The sequence below is a fragment of the Paramisgurnus dabryanus genome, chromosome 2, assembly GCF_030506205.2.
Source record: "Paramisgurnus dabryanus chromosome 2, PD_genome_1.1, whole genome shotgun sequence".
In the NCBI taxonomy this organism is placed as follows: Eukaryota; Metazoa; Chordata; class Actinopteri; order Cypriniformes; family Cobitidae; genus Paramisgurnus; species Paramisgurnus dabryanus.
In genome coordinates this window covers 3688789-3710886 of record NC_133338.1, presented here as the reverse complement: position 1 = coordinate 3710886, position 22098 = coordinate 3688789, and the positions used below count along the sequence as shown (strand labels likewise).

Here is a 22098-nt window from a genome sequence, read left to right as displayed (position 1 = left end):
CAGCGTGACCTTACGTATTACGCCATCCTGTCGAAAGGTCACATGTGACGTATGTGAAACTATCGCTACAAGACAAGTGTGAAGAAAAAGGACCATTCTGACATTGTTGTATGTTGAATGATACTAATTAATGTCTTTGTGTCAGTTTATTATGTAAAATGATCCGTAAGTGTGCGTTTCACATATGTAACATGTGACCTTTGATTACGTAATACGTAAGGTTGCACTGGCGCGTCACACGGCTAGTACAAATCGAGATGTTCTGGTTTAAAATTAAATATTTGTTATTTTTTCAGCAAAAATGACAATTGTTTTGCTAGATAAGACCCTTCCCTACTGAAAAAACCAGCATCAAACCACAATGGACCAGCATGGGAATTATGCTGGTCTATGCTGGTTTAGCTGGTGGTCACAGCATACCAGCACCAAAACACAACATATGCTGGTATGACCAGCATGGGATGCTGGTGCTAATACTGGTTTAGCTGGTGTTAATGCTGGTTTGTTGCTGGTTTAGCTGGTGCTGATGCTGGTTTGATGCTGGTGTTCACAAGCAAACCAGCACCAAAACACAACATATGCTGGTCTTGCTGGTATGCTGTTTTTTTCAGCAGGGTTATGCCTTGGTTGGGATCGTTTAGAGCCATTTGAAGCTGCATTGAAACTGTTGAGGTCCACTTTATGGAGAAAATCCTGGGAAGTTTTCTCCAAAAAGCTTAATTTCTTTTCGACTGAACAATGAAAGACATAAACATCTTGGATGACATGGGGGTGAGTAAATTATCAGGATTCAACAATAATCAAACAAACAAGATGTACCTGTCCAGCCAGGTCCCCAGCAGCTGGAAAACTTGTCAACTGCTTGGTCCAGTTAGGGCTGGGTGGTATATATGTATTGTTTCCCAGCGGGATACAGGCGAGACAATAGCGTCTATATCGTTATGGTCTGACACGACCCTCTTTTCTTTGCAACAGAAGCTCTGCCAGAAATGTACACTAAGTTTTGACGTAAGAAGCTCACATGTTGTGCAGGTGTTTATTTATACACCGGAAGGAAAACCTTATTTTTGAATTACATTTTCTTCATGCGCTGTTTTAATAAATTTGATACACATGCATCCAAACATTTATTACCGAGATATGAATTTGGGTGTTAGTTAATCTAACATTTACAAAGCATTTTACTTGCATAGTGTGATCTATTTATAAAGAAGCAAGACGTTCATGTATTTTATTCATTAAAATGGAGAAAAAACAAGCGCCTCTAGTGGACACTCCAATCGAAAGATGCAGCGATATATGTACCAGGAAAAACGTATTTCAAATTACACAGAAGTGCATAAATCCAAAAATATTTCATTTATTTTCTCTTATTGTCACTGCAGGTCTAGTGTGTGAGAGAGAGGCCTGTACGACCGACTTGCGAATTCACTTATATCCCTTTGATGGAGGAAAAAAAGTCTGTGATTGCAACTCTGCGCCAAAAAGCCAAACTCTTGCGATCATCTTCACGGGTTAGCAGTGAGAAAAACCCAAACAAGCCGGACGTGAGGGAGGAGCGTCTGTTGGACCAGCGGATAAAAACCGATGTCCCTCAGAAGGGTCGGTTGTCCTCCCCCTTAAGCCACTCCTTCCGTCTGAAATCCTCACCCTTAAGCCAACCACGCAAGCAGACTGCCAACCTCGGGGCTTTCTCCGCATGCTACAGCAGCCCAACCACCCCTCCCAACATGAAAGTGCACAGAAGAGGGGCCGTCACAGGGATTACCGATTCGCTGAACATGCTGGTGGACTCCACGAGCTGGCCGTCGCAGGACTCACTCTCTGATAGTACACATGAGGAGCAGGACTTCTATGAGGCTACAGAAGAGATGGTGCAGGAACTAAAACCAGAGGACACACAAGATCCTTCTTCAGGAAGTGTGACAGAGGTAATGTTGATCTTTATAGTGACTTTTTTTACGATTAAACTCAGAAAGAAAATTCTCATGTTAAATTTAAGCTGTAAAGTGTATTATTTCTGTAGTACATCCATCGTTGCAAGTTTATTTTTCTTAAAATAAATTCAAGGAAATATTTAACTAGTCTATAGATATGTGCATTTTTGATTTATTGTCTAAATCTGGGTTTTTTGAAATGTGGGTCAGGACCCACTTGTGGGATAATGTGGGTTGCGCAAAGTCGCTTTGATGTTTTAGTCTAATTAGTGACTAGCAATGAAAATGATTTTGATTGGAAAATAATACATTATTTTTATATTTTAATTAAACTTACATTTCATTATAAAATGACAAGGAGTATAACATCTACTCAATTGTAAAAGAGTTTTAAAAGAGTATTTTTCATTTAAAAATATGTTGGTGGATCCCAGGATAAATTATGCTAAATTAAAAGTTTGGTAACCACTGGTCTAAATAATGGCAGTACTGTATTTTGCATTTATTTACCTTGATCTGGACTTACTACATTGTTAGCCCACCATCCTGAATGCGGTCCCCCACCCAGTGCAAAACGTCGGCAAAATAGTCTCAATCGTTTATGCTCTGTTTGTGCCGGTAAAAGTTTTGTCATGTTTGTTTGCTTTTTATAATATTTGACATTGAATTAAGGCGATGGCGGCAATAAGCCCTTCTGCATGCACATGTTCACCTAAAATATTCTTGTTTGATTGTGCTTCGTCTGTGCCATAAAAAGTGTGTTTGTGCTGCTTCAGTGTTTTTAGAGACAGGGTTTCTAAAACTACAAAAATGTGTGGTATGTGGAAAATAATGTGTTTTTTAACCGTAAATCACACAAATACATTGTATTATACCAAATACACAAAAATAACTAAAATAATAAAATAGGTGCACTTTAATAAAAACCAACGCAAAAAAGCAGACAAACGATTGACGCAATTTTGCAGATGTTTTCCGTTGGTGACCAACTTCATGCAGGTGAATAACCTTTGTTGGTTTTGGCCATAGCCAGGTAATTATTTTTTGGTATGTTTTTATACCCCAATCAAATAATACAAAAAATTTGTATGCAGTATTAAAAAACTGATTTAAATTATAAGCTAAAGTGTCAAGTACTTAGTGTGAACTCCCCTTATGCTGAATTCACACCAACCACGAATAGCGTGTCAAATTTGCGTCTAACATGTCTAGTTTGCCGCTTGAACATTTTGAATGCATTCGCGCATCTAGAGTGAAAAAGACGCGCATAAAAAGCAAGCATTTAAAGCAAAAATTGACGTGCGTCCTAATCCGCTTCTTGTGGGAGGGGCAAGTGCTAGGCAGTTGTCTGTTTGCAAGATGGCTGATGTTGATCGAGCATTCATCGAGACAGTTACCGCTTCGTATTTGCTCTAGAAAGCACAACAGCGGCGTAGGGGTCAGCGTCGCTGTACTTGGGTCCTCTGTAGGCAAGGGCGTAACTTTGGGTCTACCATTGGGGGGGTTAAACTCGCGGCATATTTATTTATTTATTGAATAATTTTCTTGTGTAAAAGGTAACATGCTAATTTGCCGTTCCTGTATTAGAAATACATTGTAATACCTTTACTGATTTTGATTACTTAACGTAAATGCAGCTGTTCACTTGACTATTTATGCCATAATGACACAGTAGTTAAATTAAGTGTTTAAGCACTAGCCAGCAGTGGCAGCTTCCACTTAATTGATTTTTTGTGTGTGTTCAATATTTTATCAAAAAAGAAACAAGAACTTAAAGATTAATCAATTCCATCACTGTATTGGCACCTACATGCAGCAAATGTATTACAACTTAACACACATATCATTCAGATAAATGCACCAAACACCTGTTTACGTCTCTGTGTAAAAGAAATGAACTGTGCACACACTGACTTCTTAGTTAAGAGGTCCAGTTTGTCCTGATGGATATGACAATGCAACATGATTCAGCCTCTGCTGTGTCATAGTTGTGCGTAACCTGGGGGCTGTTTACACTTGGTATTAAGATGTGTTTTCATCTATCGGATTACAAGTGGACGAGAGAGACACATTACGTTTACACCTGGTATTTAAATCCGTCTCTTTTGTGCACTTTCGACCGCTTCTGTCCTGAATACTGTGAGGGGGCGGTCTGTCGAGACGGTGGGCGAGTCTCTCTGCTGTCATTCAAACGCGAGCGGGAGTAATTATGAGTTTAAATGGACGCAAACTAATATAATGTCAGAGTCCACTGCTTGTTTAGCAAGTAAACATACTGCACAGTGTTTTTTCCGTGTATAGGTTAGAGCTTTCTCTGAATTTTCAGCTCAATTGATGAAATAGGATTGCGCAACTTTCTCAAGCTTTCAAAATGAAACTACGGAGATCAGCTTTAGTGTTATCAATGAAAGGCTAAAAATAGCACTGTTCACCGCGTGTTCGCGCGTGTGTACCTCCGTTTGGTCAGGATTTTTCCTCTTTTGAAAAATCGTTGTCTGGCTCGACTGGCTGCCTTTCAGTGTCCTTTTCATAATGCACCATCAGCTTTCTCCAACCATTCATCCCAGCCACTGCGCATGCGCAAAATAGTGAATAAACTTGGTAGAGAAAGCGGGTCGGGTAATACCAAGTAGTCGGTGCGGTGGGCAGGGGGGGGGTACATTACAGATAATTTGAAATATAATACTATCTTTAATGCTGGCAAATGAAATGAATAAAGAAAACGAACAAAAGTGTTCATTCTGAATATTTCATATTTATTTTAATCTGAATGATGTGATTACATTGGGGGGGTATATTAGCTGGATTTGATTTTTGCGTAACCCCCGTGCAAATTACGCGCATGTCCGTAGGCGTACTTTGCTCCAGGAGCTGCGAGATAACGGCCGCTTTCAGCGGATCTTCCACCTGTATCGCACCCAATTTGATGATCTGTTGTCCTGCGTTGGAGCGAGGATCACCCTCCAGCACACCAACTACAGGTGCTATATCCCGGCTCCTGATTGGTTATCGCAGCGCAAATTTACGTCAAAGTTCAAAATTTTCAACTTGGCCGTCAAACGCAAATTCACGTCAAACAAAAAACACCATTCGCGTCAGACGCTCAATTTGCGCAAACTTTACTAAACATTAAAATCAAATGCGCCAGACGCTTTTTTCGCGGTTGGTGTGAACGCAGCATTACACTTAAAAGCAGGACTTACGCTCGCTTAAACCAAAATTAAATAAAATCCGGTTTTCAAATTCTAATCAAATACTTTAGGACTTCAATCTCCTCAAAAGAGTTCAAGAAGTGTTTAGTGCCAAGAGAGATCAACACTAAATACTGACTTTAATTAGAAGAAGAACATGTTGTATACATATTTCCTGTATTTTCTGTTTGTATCTTGAGGGCAACAATTTATATGGATGGCCATAAAACTTTGCAAAAACAACAAAGCTGGCGGTGGCCGAAGACTTAGCAAAGTTTGCGTAAACTTATAAAATGAAACAGATCCTCTATTTTGTGTATTTACCTTCAGGGGAACAACATCATTGCTTATTGTGTAATTTAGTTCCTCTGACAAAGTCACCGCTGCAGGAACTTGCCATAACATTTATGAACAGTAGTATGTGGTAATCGGTATCATGTAGAACATGCAGGCGCTTCTCTATTTGTTTAAAATGCAAATGATTGTTCGGGAAGTGTCATGCTACCTTCACAGTACAGTAATCGTTGTTTTACCACACAAATATAGATCCCGTGGTCACTTGAAGATGGACGGCGTGTTTGTTCGATAAGTCTGCTTTTATTTGTGTTTTTAATCTTGGTGGTTTTTGTTTTAGTGGAGATTTATATGGTTTCATATGGGCACTACTTAGTGGACACTGTGTGATTGATACCGTATGTTTTTGGGTGAGTAAACTGCCGAGTATTCAAAGTGATTCAGGTGATTTGTAAGACCTTAAACAGTTAATCACCTGACCTGATATGGAAAAAAGATTAACTTTGCGTTTGTGTTGGTTTTGGAAACCTTACACTGGCTGACTCACTGAGGCTTTTTTAACTAAACAAATTATACAGCAACTTACTGTAAAATGATCTTAAGAGGCTTACGAGGTGATCTATGCTTTATATTTGCCCCACCAAAGGTAAAGTCATGTAAAAACAGGACTGTTTTTGCTCTTTTAAATTTCCTTCGTACTTTAAAATACTGTTGAATTCCTCTTTGTTGCTTGCAAATGACTTCATGAAGTGTTTATCTTCCCTGCAGCTAAGGAATTTTTAATAAAGATATTAAGGCCGACGGCTATCGACGTTATTATAGAAAATGACCAGTTACCATGACAAAGTGTAGCCAGCTGGTCAATAAAACTATTCAGAGGATTTTATCAAGAGGAAATAACTTACACCACTACTGTAGTTTGTAAATTACTGCCGTTTCTGATGATATCGGTACGATCATTTGTTGTTTTTGTTTGGTTTTGGGAGAACAGAAGCCACTAGTGAACAGAAATGGTTTGGAGACGTTCTCCCTGCAGGACAACGAACGTAAAAATGTACGTTGAAGTTTGTTTGATGTGTTTGTGCTGCTTTGTTTTGTGAAGAAGGCTTCTGCCAGCAATTTTGCGTTTAAAAGACGTCTAATAGACGTCCAAACACCGTCCAGACGTCTAGGCTAAAACGAGGGCTGTCAGTGAAAATTGAATAGACGTCTAACCTGATATAACCTTCAATGAAAGCAAACAACTTGTAGTCACTGTTGACTTTGCTCACATGATGATATATCTTGCAAGTTATTTTGACAAAAATGACATCATTCAAGTTTAATTTGGCTGGAAGTGAGTAACTAATATCAGGTCTATAGTTAACCTAGAAAGGGAAATGACGACTATTGCTTGCTGGGGTATTTAAAATGTCCATACAGTGCATCTCAATGTTATTGTGGCAAGGTTTGCTGTTTGACCATCCAAGAGTCCTCATAGATGACTCTTAATATGTGTCAGACCACGGTTTTATCTTGACAGTTTGATGAGACTCAATGGTAGATTTTAGGTTTTGAGTGAATAATAATGCCTTAAAATGCAAAATGCCTTAAATATCAATCAAGAAAAACAGATACATACAAAATTATGTATTATTTTATTTGCAGATTGTGGACATGAGGCCGGGGACGCCTGTTGTGGGTGAGAATCAGCGAGAGCGTCAGAGATCGTACCTGCTCACCATATGCCTAAAAGAGGGACGTGGTCTGGTCATACGAGATCGATGTGGTAAGTGTCAGATCAAACCACACCCTGAAACCCAATAGACATTTAAATTACGATTAATGGTCAGTGTGTAATCGACTGTTTGTTAAGGTGAACCCAGAAGATAAATATGCAGGTACAAATAGCCCCGTAGAAACTTGGAGAATGAAACTGAATGTACTAAGATTCCCAGAGAAATGTGTGGTCTGATTTAATGCATAATCATTTAAATGTTACGTATTGCAGATGCATTAATTCAATTTATTAGAGGTATAAAGGTATACCTTTAAATATTAAGCTGGAAAAAGGTTTTAAAATACTTCCTCCTAAGCTGTTTATAGACTTTCCTACATGTCAACACACTGCAAAAAGTCAATGCCTCACTTCAGTTTTTGTCTTAATTTCACACATAAACAAGGGGCTGTCGTGGTCCGCACGTAACTTCCGGTAAACTCCGCTAAGAATAAATAACAACAAAGTTCTTTAAACGTAGTTTATTTATATAACAAGCAAGATAAACAACACATAGATTACATAGGAAACCAAAACATTTGTTATTTTCGACGAGGCATTTGTTCAAGAGTTCAGTTTAGCAACTAGTCAGACCATAAAAAAACAAAACTGGACGTAAAGTTCAGATTCACACGTGTATCGCATCAGCGCACGTCCGTCCAATGAAACCGTTTATATATACACAGTGGCAAGAAAAAGTATGTTAATAAAAATAAACTGGTTTCTACAGTGATTTGCAATACAATGTGATCTGATCCTCGTCACAACAGTAGACAAACACAATGTGCATACTTGATAAGGAAAATGACCCTAGTCTTTTTTGTTGAAAGAATTATGAAAATCAAATAAATTTGTGACCCTGGACCACCAAACCACACAAGTCGTACAGGTAATTTGTAGATATTGCCAACACATAGCATGGTAGTGATGGGGACGAGACCGCCTATGCCGAGTCCGAGTCAAGACCGAGTCTTTGAAGGGTCGAGACCGAGTCTGTTGGTTTTAAAATAAAGTCGAGTATGAGTCAAGACCGAGTCTTTGAGGAAACAAGTCCGAGTTGAGACCGAGTCCTTTAGGAGTTGAGATCGAGTCGAGACCAAGACCATAAAAACATGTCAGTTTTCATATTAATGATTTAATATCACCCCAGTTAAGTTAATAATCAACAGTTAGGCCTACAGACTAAGCTAGATTGGGAATTGTTTAGAGGAGCAGTCTTAACGTCTTAATATGGACTATGCTTTTACTATCATTAAAAAAATCCCTACCACATGCATCTTCTTCTGCCTATTTTTTTCTAGAGATAAATAAATGGCTCTGATGGCAGTATCTTTGCATTGCACCATGGGATGTCATTTTCAAATAATGTAATTATAATTGCATTTTATTATTATTGTTATATGTTGTGTGGTTTTTTATATGAACATAAAAAATGCGCTGGTCTTGAGGACTCTGAAAGTCAAGACCGAGTATTTGAATGAACGACTTCGAGACGAGTCAGAGAAAGCAGAAATCAGTCTCGAGACCGGACTCGAGTACTACATCACCATAGTATGGGTCAAAATTATCCCTTACTATATCTTTAGGATATTTAGTAAAGATCATGTTTCATCAAGATATTTTGTAAATTTCCTACTATAAATATATCAAAATTTATTTATCATTAGTATTATGTGTTGCACCCACTGATCTATATTTATTACTGGATTGCACATGACGTCACAACTGTGAAGCCACTGTGCCGCCATATTGGTATGGCCAAACATTCTATTAAATCAATGGACGTAATCAGATTTTAAAGATAAAACATCACTTAACTAGTCTCCGTTTTTTATATCTGAAGTCTCCCTGTACATTATTACAACCCAAACATCCTAATCATATACATAGTTATTTACTGAATGTTTTACATTTTGCTTTTTAAACAGTAACTATACTTTCATCTTCAATACAGAGTATCAGATCAGCGGACAGACAGATATTTATTATTAATGACAAACGTGCTCCTTCTGAAATCTAAATAAATAATCATGCTTTGTACCGTATGTGCATTCAATAATTAGCTGGTTTTGTAATTATGTTATCTTTACAAGTTACCTAAACTTATTCACAGAAATAACACTGACGTGTAGCTGAATGTCAAAAAAAACCCGTGTCATTAACAGAATGCAGACACACTCACCTTAACAGTTTTTATAAATCCATTATCCTGCCCGATTAAAACATAAACATTGCAAATAACACCAGAATTACATACACATATCTTATAAATTAATCATGTGTGGCTGATACGCTGTGAAGCGGGTGAAATTAGATCATGTTTTTGAATGGAAGTCAATGACGCCCTCTGCTGGTTGGGTATACCAAGATGGCCGCTCGAACTCCGCGCTGGCTTCAACTCACGCGGTTACGTTTAGCGTTCTATGTGCAATCCAGTCATTTAAATAGATCAGTGGTTGCACCCTTACATTCCACATTTTCAAATAGTTGTATCTTGCCCACATATTATCCTATCCGAACAAACCCTACATCAATAGAAAATTTGTAAAAATATATAAATAAATAAAAAATGTCTGCCAGTGGGGTATGAAAAATTAAATTGAATACATTTTAATGAAATGAGTTAAAAATCTGCTTTACAGGTTAATTTATCTCGATTTAAGAGTTTTTAGTGGAAAATCATAGCAAGACATTAATTTTGCAGTGCATAGAGCTCTCCTTGCTGTTTGTTCATCCCAATTCTGGCTCAACCAAATGGCATGAATGTAGGTCACAGTCATCTATTTTTCCCAACATAAGAGTGTTAAGTTGTGTCTAAATCATTATTTTTGAAAGCTTTATAAGTTTTGCTCAGCATAGACTAAATTTTTTTATGCATACGCAAGCGTACCAGCAAAGTTGAACACAGAGCCTTGCAAAGTATACTTCATTTTCGTTTGAAGCATGCAGATTGCGACACATGCAGTGCCTCTCCTGGCCTACAAATTACATAATACTGGATGTGCATATGCAACGTGTTACAAACATTCGTACAATACCCACATACTTTTCTGATGACACAATTTTCATTCTGCACACTGTACACTATATGTATTTACAGTGCGAAAAACAATAGAAACCATGATAGAAATTGTATTGGATTCAATGGTTTTAAATGGAATAATGGAAACTATAATGGTCTCTGGGGGTCTCTACTGGTATGTGTTGGGTTCTATTGGTGGGATAATTAAATCCTAATGAAAATGTCCCAAAAACACACTACAAAAAGGAATTTTGAAATGGTTTTATTAGTAAAAGCTTACAGTTTCTAATGGTATTTTAATGGAAACAAAAACCTTATATATGAGTGCATATATTAACTCCATATAATTCCATATCTGTTGACTTTATATATCAGTATATAAAGAGAGTTAGGGATAGGCTCTGTTGATTTTAGGTGAACAGGCAACCACCTAACAACATCCTTACCACCACCAGGAAGAAAATAAAAAATCTGGAAATTACTCACTTCAGCTTTGTTTCATGTACTGAAGGCGATGTAAAAAACAAAGTAAACACAATTGCAACGACATTTTAGTAACACTGTAAAAAAATCCCTGTTGCACTTAAATGTTGAAGTTTAAACAACATTCGTTAATAAGTCATTTCAACTTTTTTGACTAGTTAATTTATTTATTTCTAAAGGACAACACACATTAATCAACATTTCTGTAAATGTGCCAGTGTTAGCCAGCCAGCTAATTTTCAACTGTAGTCCTTTGACCAGATGTTTTTAGACTTGAAACGGCAAGACAATACAAGTTAAAAACTATACATACAAAATACAACTACTAGATAGCTAGGGCAACAGAATAAGATCTCAAGTTTGCCTTACAGAGCTACAGGAGGCAACAAAACATTAGCATATCTTCACATCAAAACAAAAATTATTCATACTTAATGCGAGGCATACTAAAAATTTGATACAGGGCATGTTATAAAAAGTAGTTAAACTAATTCAGTTTTAATTTGAACATTTACTGTAAGTGTAACTAGGATTTTTTTTATAGTGCTTTTACTCCAGTGTTACCAGCCTGAACAATACGTGAACAATATTACTGTTTGATGACTATTTGTTTAGCTTTGTCTCGCAGTTACATTGTTTTTGTAGTTTAGCCAACATTCCTCGCAGCACATTGAAACCTGTCTGAGGTCACACCCGCCCATAGTCGAGACACACCTTAACTCTTCAAAGCACTTCATTACTCTTTAACAGCTCATCTGAGACATGTGAAAACAGATAGACCATCAGATGGAAACTTGGATATGTGTCTGTGTTGCGTCATCAGTACGAGACACATTGAACAAACGTATGAGTCTGTGTATGTTACTGTAACTTTATGATTGGTGGTCAACTGCTGTTTTTATGTTTAGTGTCTGCTATTTTACAGCATTGTTTTTTTTCTTTCAACGTTCAAGGTATTTGGTATTGTATAGGAAAATACAGTGAACTGTAACTGATAGATTTCTTCTTTCATATATTGCTTCTTTTAAATGCGTGTTTCTGATATCAAAGAGCAGGTTGAAGTTTAACCGTGCGTAGTCCAGTCAGTGTTTCCCCCATACACACAGAAACCTTTATCGTTAATGATTAAGTTAATTATCACATTTGCGCTTTACAGTGTGAATAATAAAGGGTCATATGAGGGGACCATTGAGAAGAAGACTTTAACTGTCTAGTAAAACTAAATGCTGCCACCTGCTGGTTTAGTAACACACCAGAAGTCAGTGGCAATCAGATTAGCTTTTTATTTACTGCAGCTCCATAATTCAGTTTAAATCCATTTAATTTAATTTGACAATTTATGTCACTTTTACACGGGGCAGTAGAAAACTTCTCTATGAATTGCAAAAAATAATAACATTCTGGTTTTATACAGCTTATCTGGATTTCCTAGATTAAAACAGTCTCTCTTAAGGGGCACTAAAAGAGGCTGTTTACAATTGGTATTAAGACTTGGTCAATCGGATCGCAAGTGGACGACGCTTTTAAAGTCGCCTTTCCACTGTACATGACAAATGATGACCGTTAATTAGAAAGTCATTAATTCCCTATGGAGAGTCGCAAAGGGGCTGCGTGAGGTGCTGACCATGCGTAATTTTCGGATCCGAGCTTGTGCGACTATACCGCATGCGATATGCCAACTGGAAGTGATGCGTTTCAATGTATTCCAATCAAAACACTTTGTAAGGTAAAAATATTCATTTTTTTTTACTTAATCAGTAACACTTGAATCTTTTAAAAATTATTGATATAATCCACATGTTTTCTCATAATAATTAGGACTGTAACGATTAATCGTGCAAATGCGCGTTTTTTCAATGAATGAATTTGAATGAAAAGCCAGAGGGCGCTCTCATGCAGAAACTCCCTTTGTGCCACAGAAGAAGTAGCATTACAAACGCTATTCCAGGAAGTGTCTACAGGAATATTTATATTGCTGTTCTTCAAATTGTTTCAGGGATTTTCATGATTGTAAAGAATATTTTGAATGATTTTGTTAAACGAGTGTTGTTAAATGCACGTTATGAACGACTCCGACTCATAATGATTTTAGATTGATAAGGACTTCCTACTGACCAAATGCCGTAGTACACGCACAAGCTGTGCATGAAACACAAAATCGCAGCCTTGCGATTCAGAATCAATTTCAGACAGGCATTTTTAATGGGAGACACGATTAATCGTCACAGCCCTAATAATAACATAGTCTTGGTCTTGTCATATATGCATATCTGTTTATTTTTTCATTTATTTGCATTAAATTATTTATTCCACTTTGGTGCATATGCGTAGATTGAAGGCTTTTGGGCTGAAATGAGCTTCTCATCCATTTTTGCACGGATTTACGATTAAACTGAAATTACGACTGCCACTAGGGGGCGAACCTCGGCAGTTGGAATCTCATGTACAGTGGAAAAGCGGCTCATCCGGTACCAACCCAATTAGAGGTAGTCGAAAACGCATTCGACTGGATTGTTTTTGTGGTGTAGACACTCATGTGGTCGAATGTCCGCCTACTCTCCTCCTATTGATCTAATGTGATGTACCGAGCACAATGTTTTCCCATCGTTTCTGACTTCTAGCACAAACCCACATCGTTCAAAATGGTTTTTAGGCTTTTATTGATAAAACTAAAGCGCATGTTCTCCGCCTGTTTCATTTTTGTTTCATTTTGCGAGCGTATGAAAGTTGCGCAAGGTTATGTCATCAATTGCTCTTAAAGGTGCAGTGTGTAATTTTTAGAAGGATCTCTTGACAGAAATGCAAAATGATATACAAAACTATATTATCAGGGGTGTATAAAGACCTTTCATAATGAACCGTTATGTGTTTATTACCTTAGAACGAGACCTTTTTATCTACATACACAGAGGGTCCCCTTAAATGGAAGTCACCATTTTGTGCCGCCATTTTTCTACAGAAGCCCTTAACGGACAAATTTTGACATATTTGTCTGGTGGCGGCTACCGTAGCTTCTTTATGTGTTTCAAAAGCGAGGGGTGAGCAGTGGACTAAGCCATTGGTTGCAATTTGTGACCTCACCACTAGATGCCGCTAAAATTTACACACTGCACCTTTAAATATCTGACCAAAATGTTGTGCAGCATGTTTACTTACAACACAAGCAGCGGACTCTCACATAATGTTAGTGTACGACATTTTAAACCCGTCATTTCGCCCAATGTCTGCACGCGACCTATTGTTGGGTAGGAAGCACTGTAAAAAATTAGCTGTTATTATGTAGCTGGTTGCCAGTAACTTACTGTAGAAGATAAAGACTGCCAATGTTTCATGTTCATTTAACTTTTAACCAACTGTTGCCAGTAAATAACATAAATGTAAAATCTACAGTAAGTTACTGGCAGTTAGTTGCCAGTAAAACCCAGTAATACTGTAATTTTTACAGAAATATTTTACAGTGCAAGGCAGCAATCCAGTCCAACACAGTTCATCTCATCATCATACAGTAAAAAGATAACTTCAAGAATAAAAACATGGCATTGAGTTTTGTTGTAAATGAGTACAAAGAGAAAAGTAAGCCCAAATGATAATCATAGACTTTTGCAGTCCGCAAAACAACGCACGTTAATATTTTCTTAATATTTGTTTTTAACAATGTGCTGCACTGCCATACGTCAAAATAAACACGTTGATTACCGGGAAATGAATTATTGTAGGGAGTGAAAGTAGCGCATTAAATTTGGACACCCCGGACAGCTCCGCCACCATATTGGAGTATTTCACTGTATTGGGCTGAATACATTTAAAGTTGTAGACTAAAGAGGGAGGAGAGCCGAATTCTGCCCTGCTGCCGTTTTCATATGAAATTTAAAGGGGACTGAAGCGATCACGAATCCATGTACAGCTAACATAGCAACATTTTTAGGGGGGCTGAGAAGGGGCTTTACCCCCCCCCCCCAAAAAAAAATGGCCTAACGTGACCCATGGATACTTCTGTTCTGTTTATTGATTGTCTGTCGTTGTACGATGCACCAGTTGGTTGTTGTGGTATTTGTCCCGCCCACTCCTCCACTGTGGTTAGACTGCTGTGTAGTGAAAAGTGACATTGATGAGCTGAGCGTTTCACCACGTTCCATGGCAGTTTAACACTTATAGTCTACTCAGGAAATGTGTGGGTTTGCCGTCATGCATTGAAGTGTTGGCCACATCCTCATCAGAGACAAAACCCACATAAATAGATAAACTGAGTTTGATGCAGGTCTGTGGTACCTGAATTAAACTGATTGTAAATGCTCCTGTACACTGGAGTTCAATGAAGCATTATCAAATACTGAATAATGGGGTTCAAAAGTTCAGTGTTTTGAAAAGTATTAAACTAAGAAAAAGAATAACTAGGATTTTTCAAAATTTCTATGTCATTAGTTTAGTAAGATTTTGTGAAATTGAGCATGTTAACTTGTGAGAATCACAATCTTTTTCGTTTCAAATGATGATCACATCAACGTGAACTTCATCTGCTCTTTAAGTGAGTCATTTAAACGAGTTAACCAATGAACAATTGTCATTGCAACCCACTGTTTAAAATCCCCCTTTACATCATGACGCCCACATATATTTCAATGTTCCAGTTTGATTCCTGTTGAAGGTTTAATAGATACAAATATTGTTATAATTTAGGAACAAGATCGTGTGGGTGTTTGAATCAAGATTGTGATTTTTTTTCTATTAATCGTGCAGCCCTTGTCTCAGCTCGCCATCCTTTTCCTTTCCTGTTCCCCTCTTTCCACCCAGTATACTTTCCTGTCTCTTCTTACTGTTCTGTCAATTAAAGGTGAAAAATGCCACAAAAAGTTTACTAAAGTAATAATGAAGAATTGAATTAAAATGGAAAAAAAACCTGTAGTATGTCGTTTTTACTAGCAGACTCGAAGCTTTGGGTGCAATTGTAACGTCTTTTTAAAATAATCTTTCATTAAAAAGAATGGATAGGTACGGAGCCCCTAAGGGGACACGGAGCAAAAATTAAATAACATTTCGTTTCGCATGCTCACGTGAAACTATCGTGTGCGCACATGAAACTTTTGTATAGTTTCACATGCTCGTGCGAAAGTTTCACTTGAGCACTCGAAACTAAACTTTAAAAAAAATCTGCACATGAAAGTTGAACTATTGCGTGCTCATGTGAAATTATCGCGTGCTCACGTGAAACTATCGCAGCGCATTGGAGTAAAAAAAATGTAAAGTTTAGTTTCATGTGCTCACGTGAAACTTTCATGTGCAGAATTTTTTTGAAGTTTAGTTTCGAGTGCTCACGAGAAACTTTCGTGCGGGCACGTGAAACTATACAAAAGTTTCATGTGCGCACGCGATAGTTTCACGTGAGCACGCAAAACTGAACACGGTAGTTTCACGTGGGCACACGATAGTTTCACGTGCGCACGCGAAAGTTTCACGTAAGCACGTGATAGTTTCACATGCGCACGCGATAGTTTCACGTGAGCACATGAAACTAAACTTTTTTACTACTACATTTTTTTTACTCCAATGTCACCTTAGGGGCTCGGAAGATTGGTGAGACTTTTATGAAGGAAAAAAAAAGGAGTGACGGATAGTAATAATTTTCATAGTTTTAAGGTGTGAAAGTTTTAAGAAACCCACTGACCTCCATCCAGCAGCCCAAATATGTGATGTCACTTCCTGTTTTGTGGTTTTCTTACCATATGAAAACAGACTTGCTTACTGCATGTTGCTTATACCACACTGCTTTATTTAATTGTTAACAGATCATACTGGCCTTAAAATATATAAAAAAATATAGAGAGAGACAACGGCTACATCTTGTTTGAATCACTGCATTTTTCCCTTTTAATTTTTTGTTATGTCATAATAAATATTTAAACCAAATTTGCAGGTGGTTAGTAAAAGCTTGTATGTTCTTTTAGGCACAAGTGATCCATACGTGAAATTCAAACTGGATGGAAAAACCATTTACAAAAGTAAAGTGGTTTATAAGAATCTGAACCCTGTCTGGAATGAAACCTTCTCTTTCCCAATCCGCAACCTGGACCAGAAACTCTTTACCAAGGTATAAATTCATCCTGATATGTATTAATATATGTATGTATATAAATGTATTAATGTAAATATTTAGGTATATTAAAACAGTCAGTCATTCATTCATCAATCATTTAGGTTTATGATCGAGATCTCACCTTGGATGATTTCATGGGCTCCTGTGCTGTTGTCCTCAGTGATCTAGAACTTGATAAGTAAGTCCACATGAAATCTTCTTGATGTTAACACAGGAGTTCAGTTTCTGATGTTTTTGTCTGCAATCTTCAAACAGGAGCCATGAAATGGTGCTGCGGCTGGACGACCCCAACAGCCTGGAGGACGATATGGGTGTGATCGTCATTGACATCTGTTTATCCGTGAGAGACGGCAAAAACAAAAAAAATGTAAGGATTGGGATGATTGCGATCGTAAAGGCTTGCTTTTGCACGGCAACAGTCACTAACTCTGCAAACTGTCTTGCTGCTTATGTGTTAACATGATTTGTTTCTGCTGGGAAGAGGTGGGCCCAGAGGAAAAGAAGAAGTTTTACGGTGAGAAGCATTTGTTTTGTACGTCTATTTGCTAAATATTTGTTTCATACTAACTTGACATTTATGGCAAATCCATAAATGATCTACGTTGTATCAAAATGTGGACTTCCTGGAAATTGCACCATGTATTCCTAAATTTTATGCTTTTGTTTTATGGATAGGTGAATTTTGTGCTCCTATAGCTCAGTTTTTGAAGCATTGCATTAAAAGTTTACTGGTTTGATATCAAGAGAACACACACACTGAAAAAATGCATACATTGAAGGCGCTTTGCATTAAAGGATCAGCTAAATGCATACATGTAAAAGTTTTTTTGCTGTCTGCAACCCCATCACAGCTCTTGTCTGACCCACCATTTGTGTTGTATATCAGGGAAGTTCAACAGAACATAACAGACGTCTCACAGAGTCCATGAAGAAAAGTCAGCTGTGGACCGGGGTCTTCACCATCACGCTCGTGGAGGGTCGGGACTTTCCAGTGGACGGACAGGGTGACATGTTTGTTCGCTTCAGACTGGGCGATCAAAAATATAAAAGCAAGGTATTGTGGACCATCAGTGCAGATTAAACCAATGATGCATGGATTAGAGTTTTTCTTGATTGCTGTTTTTGCAAATGATACCAATTTTTTTGTCAAGAAAGAGTGCATGAACAAGATGTTTATTTGCTTGTTAACATGTCTGGTCTAAAACCCCAAAAATATCTGTTGCTATTTAACCCTTTAACTTTTATGGTACCACTAGCGGGCCTAAGTTGTTATTACATATTTATAACACTTTTACCCTATATTTCATTTCATTTTATTTATTTATTTTCTTTTCATGGTAATGCAACACAAAAAGCCACAAACAACAATCCAATAAACATAACAAAAATACATTCCATGACAAGAAGAACAGGAGTAGGATGAAGAAAAAAATTCTTATAAACTCCTACCCCATTCTTATTTTAAAGCAATAACAAATTAGAAATTAGATGGCCTCACCGACATGACATAAAAAAGAAAAAAAAAATACCAACAAAATAGCCCTGACCAGTTTTAATCTAATTCCAATTTTGACCATTTTCCTTTTTTTAATTTATCTTTCTTTTATTTATTATTATTAATTCTGCTTACACAGCACTAAACAAACAAAAACAATCTGACAACGAAAACAACTTTAAAAAAAAGCATCATTATTATTATAATTTTAACAATTTTCAGATTCATCTATATACAAATTAAGTACCTTCTGTTTATACTTATATTTAAATTGAGTAATATTTGAACACCATTTTAAATCATTATCCAGGAAGTTCCATCTTTTCACACCAGAAACTGAAATACACATTTGTTTGAGGGTTTTCCAGCAAACGGTGGTCTAAAATCATTAATTCTTCTACTTGTCTCACTATTTGCCGTAAAAAAGGGATTGTAATCCATGCGGTAGCAGACAATATTTTGCTTTAAAAACAACCAATAAAGTTGGTAAAGCAACCAAGTCCTTCAATTGGAGTAGTCCTGACCTCAGAAACAGTCCTGTAGTATGTTCTCGAGGCGCAACTCCATTAATTGTTCTTATAGCCCTTTTTTGCAAAATAAATATTGGCATAAAATTATATTCTAAACCAAACAAATCTAGACAAACTATTTATCATTCGAAAGCTCTAAAAGTGTATTTTTCATATTTCATTCATTTTGCAAAAAGAATGACGTAAAGTGAGCGTAATTTTATAAAATGTCTTTGTGGGCGCAAGTTGTTATTACATATTTATTACATAAATACCATATTTTAAACCTAACAAATCTTGATAAAGTATATATTTTTGGAAAGCTCTAAGAGATTTATTTTTTATTTTTCATCCATTTTGCCAAAAGAATGACCTATAATGAGAGTAATTTTGTAAAATGTCATTGTGGGCGCAAGTTGTTATTACATATTTATAACACTAATAACCTATTATAAATTTTCAAAAATATTGACAACCTACTGTATATATCATTGGAAAGGTTTAAGAATGTAGTTTTCATATTTCAAAATATATTTCATATTTTTCAGTAATTTATTAATTTGTGACAAGAGTATACAGCAAACCAATGACACCTAGTGGCCTTTGTTGGTAAAACCACTAAAAGTGTGACAGAAACCTATTTTTTTGTGATTTTAATTTAAAATTTGGATCAAAACTAGTTCAGACTTATTTTTCTTGCATTTTGGGCATGAAACTTTTTCATTTTTATAGTTCGTTTTATATTAAATATATACTTTATTGCATTATTATTATTAATTAAAATAAACGTTTTAATATACAACAACAGACAGTGTCTTCATTAAAAAGAGACCAAGATTCGGCTTTTAGACCAAAGAATGACATATTAATTTGAAGGTGCATATCACCTTTTCACCCCCCCCCCCCCCCGTCAAGTGCGGGTGACAGTTAAGGGGTTAAAATTAGAGACAACAACTGCATCTAAAGCACAATGATCAAATATGCAACATACTTGGCATTAGAAGTTGTTTTGTTTTAAATGACATTAAATGTAATTTATATACTGTATGTGACCCTGGACCACAAAACCAGTCATACCTCACATGGGTCTATTTGTAGCAATTGCCAACAATATCTTGTCTTGTATGAGTCAAAAATATCACTTTTTGTGCCAAAAATCATTAGCATATTAAGTAAAGATCATGTCCCATGAAGATGTTTTGTAAATGTCCTACTGTAAATATCAAAAATGTATTTATAATTACTTATATGTATTGCTAAGGACTTCATTTGGACAACTTTAAAGATGATTTTCTATTTAGATTTTTTGGCACCCTCAGATTCCAGATTTTCAAAATATAGTTGTATCCTGGCCAAATATTGTCCATATTATTCAGCTTTCAGATGATGCCTAAAACTCAATTTTGTGGTCCAAGGCTATATATTATTATTATTATTGTTATTCAATAATTTTAAGATGTAAAGGAAAAAACAGAGTTGTCTGACTTTGACTTTGTGAAAACACTTGCACAAAACAAACACTAGGTGGCCTGAATAAAAGTGCAAATCTCTGACAGCAGATGACGCAGAACAGCAGAAGAAATAAAACAAAAATTCCTGTTTTAAAAATTCAGATCTTCATTAATGTAGCAAAGCACCCGAGTTCATTTCAAGTTAAAAATAAAAAAGCGCTTGTTTTTGTCCACCCATACAGAGCCAAGTTAAGAAGGTTAACATACAGTGGAGAGAGAGGTTTGACTTTAACCAGTTTCCTGATGGATCAAACCTCCTGGAGATTGAAGTCTTGGGAAAAGGAGGACGGAAATATGAGGAATGTTATGGACAGTGAGTTACTGAGGTTTTCTGAATGGCATTTTTCCACCTGATATTTAACAGGTTGACCACGTGCCTCTGTGTTTCAGGTGTGAGGTTCCATTGTCTGGGTTGCCGTTGAACAAACCGACTCTGTTTACACCAGAACTGGATCCATGTAAAGGGAAGGTTGTGTTTCTGGTCACACCAACACCCTGCACTGGAGCTTCGATCACAGACCTCATCGCTGCACCGCTGGATGAACCTCACGAGAGAGATAACATGCGCCTCAAATACGTATGTGTACCGCATTCACTGTGTCTTTTTCTTTTTTAGTCTGGTACTGTATGTTTACTGCATGCTACACAGAGCACATTAATGATAATATAGTCAAACAGTTGCCGTTACCGTATGTATATGTTTTGTGATATACGTATGTTTTGGTCGTAAATGTCATCTGAGTATTCCCAGCATAAATATTTGCATAATATACAAACTGCATGCTTCTTTCCTAGTGTAGTAGACTATTTCAAGAATGGTGTTATAACATTACGCAACAAATACTAAAAGTGTACTGCGCTTTACGTTTTGTCTTTATGTCTTTAGGGTTTCAGGAACTGTTTGAAGGACATGAAAGATGTTGGTTTCCTTCAGGTCAAAGTCATCAAGGCCACTGACCTCATGGCTGCTGATCTGAATGGTGAGATGATCACATGAAGTTTTTCTTTGTTGTCACCCTACTGTAAGTCATTTACAGTAGAGGTCTTTATGGGTCCACTATAATCAACTATCTTGTGGGTGTGCATAGAGTCCTTTTCCAACCCCTCCCATATGGCAAAAAATAAATTTTAAAATATACAAAAAATGGCCAAAAAAATGCCTTTTGGCATTTTTTTGCATATTTTGAAATATATTTTAAAAGTAAATAAATTTGAAAGCATTACAAATATTTTTAGTCCTTCATATACACTTACCTAAAGGATTATTAGGAACACCTGTTCAAATTCTCATTAATGCAATTATCTAATCAACCAATCACATGGCAGTTGCTTCAATGCATTTAGGGGTGTGGTCCTGGTCAAGACAATCTCCTGAACTCCAAACTGAATGTCATTATGGGAAAGAAAAGTGATTTAAGCGTTTTTGAGCGTGGCATGGTTGTTGGTGACAGACGGGTCTGAGTATCTGCTCAGTTACTGGGATTTCATGCACAACCATTTCTAGGGTTTACAAAGAATGTTGTGAAAAGGGAAAAACATCCAGTATGCGGCAGTCCTGTGGGCGAGAATGCCTTGTTGATGCTAGAGGTCAGAGGAGAACGAGCCGACTGATTCAAGATGATAGAAGAGCAACTTTGACTGAAATAACCACTTGTTATAACCGAGGTATGCAGCAAAGCATTTGTGAAGCCACAACACGCACAACCTTGAGACAAATGGGTTACAACAGCAGAAGACCCACCGGGTACCACTAATTTCCACTACTAATAGGAAAAAAAGGCTACAATTTGCACAAGCTCACCGAAATTA

At 36.9% G+C, this 22098-nt stretch overlaps 1 protein-coding gene across 2 annotated transcripts in view; it reads left to right on the top strand.

The window, feature by feature from the left end:
• The window catches only part of mctp2b (multiple C2 domains, transmembrane 2b), a 44607-nt gene that overhangs the window by 12467 nt on the left and 10042 nt on the right, over positions 1 to 22098 (top strand). Inside the window, exons 2-11 of one of the 2 annotated variants that reach the window (XM_065294200.2) lie at positions 1386 to 1931; positions 7070 to 7190; positions 16626 to 16768; positions 16876 to 16952; positions 17030 to 17141; positions 17256 to 17288; positions 17661 to 17828; positions 20472 to 20602; positions 20680 to 20866; positions 21176 to 21269. In XM_065294200.2, coding sequence (XP_065150272.1) covers positions 1446 to 1931; positions 7070 to 7190; positions 16626 to 16768; positions 16876 to 16952; positions 17030 to 17141; positions 17256 to 17288; positions 17661 to 17828; positions 20472 to 20602; positions 20680 to 20866; positions 21176 to 21269 — 1552 coding nt within the window. In that variant the 5' untranslated portion in view covers positions 1386 to 1445. The remainder of the gene's footprint in view (positions 1 to 1385; positions 1932 to 7069; positions 7191 to 16625; positions 16769 to 16875; positions 16953 to 17029; positions 17142 to 17255; positions 17289 to 17660; positions 17829 to 20471; positions 20603 to 20679; positions 20867 to 21175; positions 21270 to 22098) is intronic. The other variant, XM_065294201.2, reaches the window with a different exon arrangement.